At 43.3% G+C, this 12433-nt stretch overlaps 1 protein-coding gene across 1 annotated transcript; it reads right to left on the reverse strand.

The window, feature by feature from the left end:
- Window positions 1-2356: 2356 nt before the first annotated feature.
- LOC129716796 (uncharacterized) lies at window positions 2357-7734 on the reverse strand. Its single transcript, XM_055666631.1, has 2 exons — window positions 5152-7734; window positions 2357-5107 (listed from the first exon to the last, which is right to left on the reverse strand). The coding sequence occupies exons 1-2, from the start codon at window positions 7732-7734 to the stop codon at window positions 2357-2359; spliced, it is 5334 nt and encodes a 1777-aa protein (XP_055522606.1).
- Window positions 7735-12433: the final 4699 nt, after the last annotated feature.

Raw genomic sequence — 12433 nt, forward strand, 5'->3', positions numbered from 1 at the left:
CGTCAATGCTGATGACGTCGCTCAAACTTTCTCCAAAGTATTGGCCTATGCCATCGACCGATACGTCCCAAAGAAGTGCCAGCATTCTGCGCCCCAACAGCCGTGGCAAACGAGAAAACTTCGGCAGTTGAAATCCCAGAAGAGAGCTGCCTTGAAAAAATTTACTAAGCACCGTACACTGTCCCTTAAACGTCATTACGTGAGAATCAACCACACCTACAAAAGTGTTGCGAAACGATGCTTTCTCCGATATCAACAAGATTTACCGGGAAAGCTCAAGTCTCGTCCCAAGCAGTTTTGGTGGTTCGTCAATCAACAACGACATGAAGGTGGTATACCCTTTTCCGTGACATTTAACAGTAAGGAGGCAACAACCCCGGTGGACATCTGTCAGCTTTTCTCCAAAAAATTTGCCAGCGTGTTCACTGACGAGATACTGAGCGATCATCCCGTTGAACGTGCCGCCAGTAATACCCAACAGTCCGGTCAAATTTTGAACACCTTTCATTTAGACGCGACGATGATTTCTAGAGCCTGCTGCAAACTCAAAGCATCATTAACCCCGGGTCCTGACGGGATTCCGTCGACGTTTCTCAAAACGCAGATTGATAACCTAATATCTCCGCTTCTGCGTATTTTCCAGCTATCTGTCACTTCCGGTGTCTTCCCGTCCTGCTGGAAATCGGCGTGCATGTTTCCAGTACACAAGAAAGGAAACAAAAACGATGTGAGCAATTATCTTGGCATCACCTCGCTCTGTGCTGTTCGAACTTGTCATCATGGAGCCTTTGCTCGCTCACTGCAAAGCTTTCATAAGCACTGACCAACATGGATTCACGGCCGGTCGCTCCACCGCCACTAATTTGCTTTGCCTCACTTCGTACATCAGTGACAGTATGGTGAAACGTGCTCAGACGGATGTCATTTACACTGACTTGACCGCTGCCTTCGATAAACTGAACCATCGCATAGCCGTTGCAAAACTTGACAATCTTGGAATCAACGGGAATCTTTCACTATGATTTCAATCGTACCTTACCGGTCGCCGTCTAACCGTCGCTATCAGGGATTGCAAATTCTCCTATTTTAACGCTACGTCTGGAATACCGCAGGGAAGTCACTTAGGACCGCTTATCTTCCTGATCTATTTTAATGACGCAAACCTAGTTATTAAAGGACCACGGTTGTCTTACGCGGATGAACTCAAACTCTATCTTCAAGTTCACATAATTGAAGACTGTCACTTTCTTCAACGTCAGCTAGGTATTTTTGCCGATTGGTGCCATCTGAACCGTATGGACGTTATTCCATCCAAATACTCGATCATATCATTTTCGCGAAAAAAACAGACTCTACATTACAAATACGCTTTGCTAGGAACTTAAATCGAGCGCGTAAACCAAGTTAAAGACTTGGGGGTAATTTTGGGTTCCCAGCTCATTTTCAAGCCTCACATTTCGTTTACTGTCGACAAAGCCTCTATAGTTCTGGAATCGCTAAAGACATTACGGATATCTACTGCCTTAAATCATTGTATTGCGCATTATCTCGCTCCATACTGGAGTACTGCTCGGTCGTCTGGACTCCTTATTACAACAAGTGCGTGGAAAGAATAGAATCAGCTCAACGGTGCTTTTTGAGATTCGCTCTTCGTAAACTGCTATGGACGGATCGCTTCCGTCTACCAAGCTATTAAAGTCGCTGCTTATTAATACGTTTGGAGCTTCTGTCTGTCCGTAGAGACAGGGCATTGTTCATCACAGACCTTTTACAAGGCCGCATATACTGTCCCGCTCTTTTGGAACAAGTGAATATAAACGTGCAACCTCGTGCTCTGCGAAAAATTCAATGCAACAATTGCCTGCTCAACGAATTAACTACGGCATTTTTGGCGCAATGGTTGGTCGCCAAAGGTTATTCAACAGAGTATCTGCTCTATTCGACTTTAATTTATCTCGAACGCTTCTTCGTATGCGATATCGTTGATTTTTTTCAAGATCTGACTAGTTCAAATGTAATATTGTTTGTAATATGTAATATTGTATTGACTCTCTGACGATATTTTAATTGTTAGCTTTAAGTTACACTGTTAGGGCACCTGCTTGCCTGTTGGTGAATGTTACTGTGGGTTCCAACAGAGCGACAGTGAACGGGCGAAATGCGATTAAAAAACGATGTTAACGATTCAAACTATTTACTTTAACTGACTGATCTTTTTAAATTGTGTGTTCTCTTATAGCCTGAATATTCCAAAAACAAGAACAATAAATGATATTGTATCAAAGTGGAGAGAATAGAAGTTTGACTTTTATTTGCCCTTATTTTGCTGATCTGATCTGGGAGACTGGGAGGGTCGCTATATTCCGCCACAACATAATCCGCCCACCAAATTGCGGCTAGAAATTTCCGCACAGTTACGTCCAGGAACATATTCATCAGCCTCCAATGGAATACGCCGAATTCTTCTCACATCTCGTTTGGAAATTCCGTTCAACGTTTTTACCGCCACCACTCTGACAATACCATCGGTCCCAGGAAATAGTTCGACGACTCGGCCCATTGGCCACTGCTTCGGCTTCTCATTATCGCTGACAAGCAATACGAAATCTCCTACCATAATGTTGGGTGCGCTACGTTGCCATTTGACCATGCGTTGAAGTAGCGAAACATATTCGGATTGCCAGCGTGATCTGAACTCCTGCGTAACGCGCTGTACATACTGCCATCTGCTTAACGAGTCAATTTTATCGTCTAGTTGGTTTATCTCCGGGATAATATGAAGCGGCCTTCCAATCAAGAAATGTGCGGGTGTGAGGGGTTGAGGCTCACTGGGATCATTTGATAAGGGAGAAATAGGACGCGAGTTCATGCATGCAGATATCTGGGCAAGAACTGTGCTCAACTCTTCAAAGGTAAAGCGATTATCTCCTCCTAATTTGCTCAAAAAGCTCTTGGCAACCTTGATGCCGGCTTCCCACAAACCACCATGATGAGGAGATCTAGCCGGGGTAAATAACCACTCAATCCCTTTAGTTGTGAAAAAATCAATTACCTGATCGTCATGTTCAGTAGCATTAATGTGCTCGTACAGATCACGAAACTTTTTCGCTGCTCCTCGGAGGTTGGTAGCGTTGTCAGAATAAACTTTATTCGGCAAGCCATAACGACTGATGAACCGAGTGAAGGCAGCGATGAATGAAGACGTGCTTAGATCCGAAACTGCTTCGAGGTGAACGGCTCGAGTTGAAAAACAGACGAACAGCGCGATATATCCCTTTGCAATGGTTGCACCGCGTGTACGGCGACCAATCACGTTGATTGGACCAGCGTAATCGATGCCGGTAATAGAGAATGGAGGTAGAGGCTTCACACGATCTGCTGGTAGCTGTCCCATTTGTTGACGCACCGATGCGGGCCTTGCACGAGCACAATGAACGCAGGCACGACAAACCTTTCTGGCAGCGCTTACTCCTCGAATAATCCAATAACGTTGGCGGATTCCTGCCAACAACATTTGAGGTCCACAATGTAATTGTTCGTAATGTTCATGGTGTAGGATGTACGATGAGAGTATCGACTTGTGCGGTAGCAGAATCGGGTGTTTCGTATCGTAGCTCAGGTCTGACTGCTGTAATCTTCCGCCCACCCTGAGAAGATGATTTTCATCCAGGAAGGGTTTCAGCTGATGAAGACAACTGGATCGGCTGACATCTTGACCGTGATTAAGCTGGTTAATCTCCTTCCAGAAATGCTGATTCAGAACATGTTGCAAGTAGACGTGTAGAGCCCTGTCGATTTCGTGGGATGTGAGGCGTCGGGACTGCCTATGATCACGGTATTTAAATCGCAGCATTCGAGCTGTAATACACAGAAGAAACATTAAGTTCGGGTAATATCTTGACATAATCTTGTCGAGAAACTGATTTTCATATACGGTTAAGCACGCAACAGCCACCACGCGCTGCTCTTTCTCCACCTGTCGTTTTTGTATGGCGTTAAGACTATCGGATATGTCATGGTGTTGGATGTTAGAATTCTCGTTCCAAATCGGCCCGTTCCACCATAACGGGTTAGTTGATATTTGAGCGGGAAGTGCTCCACGTGAAATTAAGTCTGCTGGGTTGCTATGCGTGTCGACATGGTACCAGTTGATGGCAGGAAGGTGGTTCACGATTTCAGCTACTCGGTTGGCGACGAAAGTTTTCCATCGCGAAGCGCCACCCTTTATCCACGCCAGGGCCACTGTTGAGTCGGAGAATGCTCGTATTTCGTGGAACGCCAAGGAGAGTGCCGCTTGAACGTTTGCCATTAATCTGGCCAGAATCCGTGCTGCTTCCAACTCCAACCGAGGCAGTGTTGTCCTTCCTTTACCAACCGGTGCTATTCTCGATTTTGCACAGAGCAAATGTGATGATTTCCTATCGTCGTTGTAACAGACTCGTAAGTAGATGCATGCTCCCATGGCCCGCTCGGAGGCATCACTGTAGCCGTGCAGAAACATACGGAGGGTTCCAGATGAGTCGATCACGCGTCGTGGTACCTGTAAGAAGTTGAGATCGGAAAGACTTTGGACCAACTTTAACCAAATATCGAGTAACTCACCGGGGGGAGTTTCATCCCATGCCACCTTCAGCTCCCACATCTGTTGCATGACCAGTTTTGCCTTCACGATGACAGGGGCCAGTAAACCAAGCGGGTCGAAGAGGCTGGCGATTTGTGATAGTATGGTCCGCTTTGTGTGCTGAAGGATCTTTGTTCGGATATAGGAAAACTGGAACATGTCGCTGCACGGCTGCCAGTGGATGCCGAGGGCCTTGATGACTTGTTCATCGCTTATTCCAATCGAAATTTCTATCTCCCGATCCGCAACCGGAACACCTTTTAGCACCGCTGCACTATTAGACGCCCATTTACGCAGATGAAAACCACCGGAAGCAAAAATAGTAGACAGCTGTTCGCGAAGTAGCACTGCTTCTTGCTCGGTGTCAGCACCAGTCAAAACGTCGTCCACGTACATTCCCTTTTCCGCCTTTCTACCGCTGCTGGATATCGCTGCCGATGTGCATTCAAAAGCTGTTGCACACACTTCGTTGCCAGGTAAGATGCACTTTTGGTTCCAAACGTCACCGTGTTTAATACAAATTCACTAACTGGCTCGCTGCTGGACCATCGCCAAAGAATCCTCTGGAAGTCGCGATCACAATCATGGATCCTTACCATGCGGTACATTTGTTTAATATCTCCCGCAACCACAAAGGCCGGAATACGGAAGCGAAGCAAAATATTAATTAGCGAGTCCTGTAGGACTGGGCCAGCCATGAGTACATCATTGAGAGATTTTCCGCTAGTGGTTTTTGCCGAAGCGTCGAAAACGACTCTACATTTTGTAGTAGAGCTTGCTTCCTTTATCACGCAGTGATGGGGAAGGTAAACGGTGTGATTGGTAGCGGGAGACTCAGCACGAGTCATATGTCCTAGTTCAATGTACTCACGTAGGAAAGCATGATACTCCTGTTTCAAATGTGGATTTTTCTGCAGCTTTCGCTCAATGTGTTCTAAGCGCCTTGCAGCTATCTGGCGCGAGTCGCCAAGTTGACTCGGGCTGTGCAAGAACGGTAAGCGAACGGTGAACTGTCCGTCGGCATTTCTAACAGTGTGCCTTGCAAAATGGTCTTCACACTGTTTTTCTTCTTCACTAAGATGGGCTGTAGGAGGCACGTACTCCTCAAGCTCCCAAAATCGTCGCAACTGTTGATCGAGTGAATCATCTACTGATGCTATTAAGCATGTTGAAGCGCTTGCACGCGCTGGTGTGGTATTTTTGTACCGTCCGGCAACCACCCATCCAAACTTTGTGTTTTGAAGCGTAGGTAAATTATCATCAGAACTGAGACTAATTTTTCCTGGCTCAAGAAGCTGAAAAAATAGCTCATTTCCAATCAGGATATTGATTTTACCTGGTCGATGGAAGAGAGGGTCTGCCAGTTTAATAGACTCTGGGATAGACCAACCATCGATGTCTGCCGGTTTTGCTGGGAGTGTTTTTGTTATTCTCTCAAGCACCATGCACGGAACCGAGGTGCGATAATCCGTACATCGGGATGCTATAATAATTTGCACGCACTTATCAGCATGTGCTGGTGTGGAAGATATACCTTCGAGGTCCATATCTGCATCCATCATTTCAAGACCGAGTTCATTGCAAAAACTTTCGCTGATGAAGCTAACCTGAGATGCGCAATCTAAGACAGCTCGACAAGCATGGGGTCGACCTTTCTTATCCAAAACATTGATTGCCACTGTTGCTAGAAGGACACTGGACGCATCTATAGGAGAATTTGTCTCGAGATCAGAGAGTAACGATTGAGCGGCTGGATTGCCACCAGTAGAGGCAGCAAACGACGTAGAGGGTGTGTGTTGGAAGTTGGGGGCTTCGAGAGCAGCATGCAGTAATGTGTGGTGACGTAGACCGCATTTTCGGCAATTACTTGATTTGCATGTTTCACCGGGATGCTTCTTAAAACAGTTTCGACACAGCCTATGCCGATTAATAGCAGCTAAACGTTCATCAGGGCTCATATGAATGAACTTACCACACTGAAAGGGCATATGCGCTGATTTGGAACAGATATAGCAATATGACGATGAGTTAGTAGCGACGAATGTGGTACTCTTATACGGTTGCTTCAATTGCGGCTTGGAGAGGACGGCGTTTCGCTGCTTATCCGTTTGAGCCGATTGTAATGCAAAACAACGCGAATCGAGAAACTTTAGCATACATTGCAAAGTGATTTCATTTTCCTGCATGTCAGCAACACGTTGATACCACAACTGCCTAGTTGCTGGATCAAATTTTTCACTAAGGATGAATATTAGCCATGTGTCGCGATCCTCTCTCTCCATCGCTCGAAGAGCGCGCACCACTTCATCAGAGACGTCATGAAGAGAACGCAGTCCGGGAGCAGACGATGACGTCAGGGCTGGCTGGTTCAGAAAACGCTGAATATGTTTGTGCGCAATTTCAAGCGGCTTATCATATCGAGATTTTAATTTCTCTAATGCCAAAGTGTAATTGGCATCCTCAATCTTCAAGTGCGAGATGAGTGATGCTGCTTCGCCAGAAAGATTGGTTTTCAGAAAATATAGTTTCTGGCTATCCTTTAACAAAGGATTTTGATCGACCATGCTTTTGAACAAATCAATAAATGATTGCCACTCTAAATAATCACCACAAAACGCTGGCAAATTCACACGAGGTAATTTTAGATCCGAAAGCGGCATATTGGGGGCATCCAATTGGTGCGGCTCAACTGGTGCAGTCGCATCGATGCCGACGGGATTCAATCGAGTGGACATTATACGAAAGAACTCGGCTTGTTGGCTTGCTAGCTGAGCTATTATATCGTTTTGCGGCTGTGGATGGTTTTCTTCTCTACTGTCCCGATTTTTAACCAGTTTCAAAATTTTCAACAAGCGGCCTTTTAGCGCGAGGTACGTTGCTTCAAAATTTCGTTGCTTATCGACGGCATCATTGTACATTTCATCTTCTTCACTCACATCCAAAATTCTTTTATGCACTGAACAATAACTAGCCCATATATCATTTAGCGTTTCGATCTCCATTTGAACGTCTATTTCTTCAGCCGCTTCTGGCTCTAACTTCATCACCACATCAGAAACTCGCTTGATACGCGGTTCAAGCGACTTTCGCTCACGGATTAGTTTCTTCAGCATCGTGATTATGTTCGATAACGTTCACTCGGTCACTATGTCCCCACTGCGGGAATGTCTGATAATTTTATCACGATTAGGCAGAATCACAATTGCCGGTACGGCAGGAAACGAGGCCAAACTACGCGACGCAAAACTTATCAAACTGGCACGGTTCAAGGCGACTATTCTCGCGAATCCGGCTCGAAGGACCATATGTTACTGTGGGTTCCAACAGAGCGACAGTGAACGGGCGAAATGCGATTAAAAAACGATGTTAACGATTCAAACTATTTACTTTAACTGACTGATCTTTTTAAATTGTGTGTTCTCTTATAGCCTGAATATTCCAAAAACAAGAACAATAAATGATATTGTATCAAAGTGGAGAGAATAGAAGTTTGACTTTTATTTGCCTTTATTTTGCTGATCTGATCTGGGAGTCTGGGAGGGTCGCTATATTCCGCCACAACAGTGAATATACCAAATAAACAACCTAACCTAACGATCGCCTCACGGTCATCTGTCAAAACTCCTCCATCCCGACACATTTCAGCTCGCGACACAAAACCTGCGCTAGATGCGTATAGTTTCTTGTAGAATCTACGTGTTTTTATGAACGATATAGTTGCTCCATATCCTCACACTCCAGCTCTTCTAGGTGGCGCTTTTTGTCCCGGAAAAGATGGGTTCGCTGTCTCCGTTTGCGTTTGTATTGACTCGTCTAGAATCCAGCCGTTACGTCGGTTCCTTTCGACGAATCCAATCGCATGGTTGCTTTAACAGTGCTCCAGCAGTTCTCCAGAGGGGCTTCGGTAAGATCTCCCTCATACGACAACGCTGCCTCAAGGCTTCGCGCGTAATCAGTAGCGACTTAGAGCAGTTTAAGTCGCTCCAGATTATACCGTGGCTTGCGACGGTAGCGGATGTGCCGATATGGGAGGCTATGCTGGGTGAAAGTACTACGTATGGCCATTTCTTTTGGAGGCGACAAAGTCAATGAATCGAAGGCAAGTCTCGTTCATGAGCCGGTGTGCGCTGAACTTTCCTAGGTGAGGACTGTGCATGCGCTGCTAACGTTGAATAAACGGCTTCGGATCCTCAACTTGCACATTCTGTTGTCGATTTGCAACCACCCAGTCATGCGCTTCTGCATATTGCTCATCAACAGAGACAAAACAGAGACAAGACAGAGACAAGAGAGATACAAAACAGAGACAAGACGAAGGTATGACAGAAACAAAATACAGGAACAGGACAGAGATAAGCCATAGACAAGACATAAACAGAGACAAGACAAAGATAAAACACAGAAAATAATATGACAAAACAGTGACAAGGCAGAAACAAGATAGCGACAAAACAAAAATGAGACAGTGACAAGGCAGAGACAACATAGTGACAAAACAGTGAATAGTCAGAGATAAAACTGTACCAAGACATAGAAAGGACAAAGACAGGACAGATACAAGACAGAGATGAGACAAGGACAAGACATAAACAAGACAGATTCAAGACCAAAACAAACAGAGACAAAACCAAGACCAGATAATGACAAGACAAAGATAAAACAGAGACAATTCTAAGACAAGACAGATATGAGTGAGATGAGACAAAGGCAATACAGAGACAAGACAAAGACAAAACGAATACAAGACAAAACAAAAACAAGACAGAGACAAGGCAGAGACAATACAGGGACAAGACAGAGACACAACAGTGATATGACAGAGTCAAGATAGATACCAGACAAAGACAACACAGAGACAAGGCAGTGATTAAACAGTGACAACATAGTGACGAGATAGTTACAAGACAGAGACTAGACAGAGACAAGACAGAGTCAAGACAGAGACAAGACATAGACAAGGCATAGACAAGGCAGAGACAAGGCAGTGACAAGACAGAAACAAGGCAGAGACAGCCCAGCAAACCAGAAGTCGTATAAGGATGTTAATTTTAGGTCGCTCAAATGTGCATGTCAGGTTTGAAATTACATAAAGCGCCAAATTTAATTTGTTTATACCGTATAAAACTTAAATCCTATAAAACGCAATATCAGGTTATATATGAAGCCATTTAACGTGTCATACAAAATTGTGAATTGCGTCAATCCTCTAAGTCGTATAGAATGCAATTAAAAGTTTCGAATGAGGCCATTTAAGAAAGCATGCGAAGTTATAAAAAATCGTAACCAATTTTTTCTCACAATGTACGTATATGGCCTCCAGATTTGTACACATAGGCGCATTTCATGCATCTTATATGGCCATTTTTTACCAAATAAGGGTTCACTTAACAGAGTTGATCGCTAGTTATATGAACCAATTTGTTTGCTGGGAGGACAGAAACAAGACAAAGACGAAGATAAAACAATAACTAGGCAGAGGCAAGTTACTGATAAGGCAGTGACGAGACAAGGGTGAAACAAAAACAAGACATAGACATGACAAAGACAAAACAGATATAAAACAAAAATGAGACAAAGACAAGACATAGATAACAAAGATGTGACAAGCACGACGAGAACAAACTCGAGACAAGACAAAGACAAGACAGAGATGAGACGAAGACAAGACAGAGTCAAGACCGAGACAAGACAGAGACAAAACAAAGACTGAACAAGGACAATATAATGATATGACAGTGACAAGACAAAGTCAAAACAGAAACAAGACAAAGACAAGATAAATACAAGACAGAGATAAGACAAAAACAAGACAGATAAAACAGAGACAAGACGAAGACATAACAGAGACAAAACACACGTACACGTAGATAAGCCATAGGCAAGACAGAGACAATTCAGAAACAAGACAGGAGCAAGGCAGAGTCAGAGATAAGACAGAGACACAACAGTAATAAGACAGATACAAGACAAAGATGAGACAAAGGCATAACATAGATGAGACAAAATAAGATAGAGATAAGTAAAAAATGACAAAGACAAGACAGAGGCAGAGACAAAACAAATACAAGACGAAGACCAGACAAAGGCGAGACAAAGACAAGAGAAAGTCAAAAAAGAGACAAGACAGAGATAAAGCAGAGACAAGACGAAGCCAAAACAGAGACAAAACCTAGGGGCAGGACAGAGATAAAACATATGAGCCGTTGAGAGCAAAAGTGGTACATGTGCCATTTTTACACTTTCTGGGTTTTTTGCATAAATTGATGCAGAACGCAATAATGTACTAGAATATCCAAGAAAAACCGAGCTCTGATAACCTATACCAAAATTATAGCCAACACAATTTTTGGTAATTAATTTAATCACCATTTCGTTGAGAGCAAAAGTGGTACATGTCCAGTCTGTGCATGTTAGATGAATTGTATGTCGAGGATATATCCTATATCCTAAGATAAAACAATCATGTCTTCAGCAAAGTTGGTCAAGTGATTGAGTACTTTCAGATGAAGATCTGTCTGCTTCGGAATTTTCTCACTACGTGGTGCTAGTGTACCCGTGACTATTTTGTATCAGAAAGCATTTTACCTATTTCAGTATCAACTCGTATGCTGTTACCAAATACATATACACCAGCGCCACGAAGAGACAGAATCAACAAACAGATCATCATTCTATAGTACTCAATCACTTGGACAACTCTGCTGAAGACATGAATGTTCTATGTCCTAAGATTAGAGAGCTATAATGCATCCTTCATGCTCACATTGGACATGTACCACTTTTGCTCTCAACGTTTTCTGGTTGTCATTGTTTTTCCCATAGAACAAAAGTGGTACATGTTTTCCCATTGAAGTTTGTGTAAGTTTCTCAACCAGAACTCGTTATGCTTTCATGTACCGTCTTTTGAAACCTTTCCAGCAATGATTTAGTGCAGATGTGTTGAAAAAAATTGTTGGAAATAATTTACTATTTGAGTATTTTCGTTTACCGCGTCTCCTGAAAAATTTACTTAATGGCACATGTACCACTTTTGCTCTCGACGGCTCATATATTGTTTACTAATAAAATCAATTCAAGTGACGAGATTTAGGTCCTAAAAGAGATTGTACCGAGTATGTGTAAAAATGCAATTCAGTAGCACGAAGAAAGTAAATCAATGTTGAATGATTAGAAAACACCTCAAAATTCTGCTTCAATTTTGTGAGTCTCTAAATATTATAAGTGTGATTTGTGTTTGCAATTTAACGCCATTTAATTTTCAGGTTGTATAAATTATTAATTTTCTTATTTATTCTTATGACTCTGGTATATTCACGGCTTTGCGTCACTTTCGATTATGCAAGATTCTATTTAGTTTTAGGAAAGGTTTTGGAAGGCAGCTTTTAGTTAAAAAGCTAAGTTTAAGCATTGAATTATCAATGACCAAAATTCAGAAGTTTGCCGCCCATTTTCTTCGACTAATGGAAATGGTGTACCCCTGATTAACCCATTCCTATAAACCTCTAGCGTTAAAAAAGTCAAAAAAAACCGTACATCTCTGCCGTTAACGGGGAAATTTTCCCATCGACCTGCTTCACGCCTACAGTTATACAATTTCAATTCCAGCTAATTTTCAATAAGAAATTCTATGCTTCTCCATTATCAACGCGGTCAGTAAGTGATGCTGATAACGCAACTCCAACCCACTTGCCGAGCCTTGCCGTCAATGCTATGTAGGTGTATATGCGCTTTTATGCCGTACACACCACTACCAAATAAAATAATAATCCGGAGGCCTAACGCCTAGCTCGCCATCATGAATAATACACGATC

This window comes from Wyeomyia smithii, chromosome 1 (genome assembly GCF_029784165.1).
Source record: "Wyeomyia smithii strain HCP4-BCI-WySm-NY-G18 chromosome 1, ASM2978416v1, whole genome shotgun sequence".
NCBI classification, from domain to species: domain Eukaryota; kingdom Metazoa; phylum Arthropoda; class Insecta; order Diptera; family Culicidae; genus Wyeomyia; species Wyeomyia smithii.

Bases quoted from the DNA above. Each gene is read 5' to 3' on its own strand.
- LOC129716796 (XM_055666631.1), bottom strand. From the start codon at position 7,734: ATGCTGAAGAAACTAATCCGTGAGCGAAAGTCGCTTGAACCGCGTATC. The intron at 5,108-5,151 runs GTTAGTGAATTT...TGGAACCAAAAG, and splicing joins GATGGTCCAGCAGCGAGCCA to TGCATCTTACCTGGCAACGA.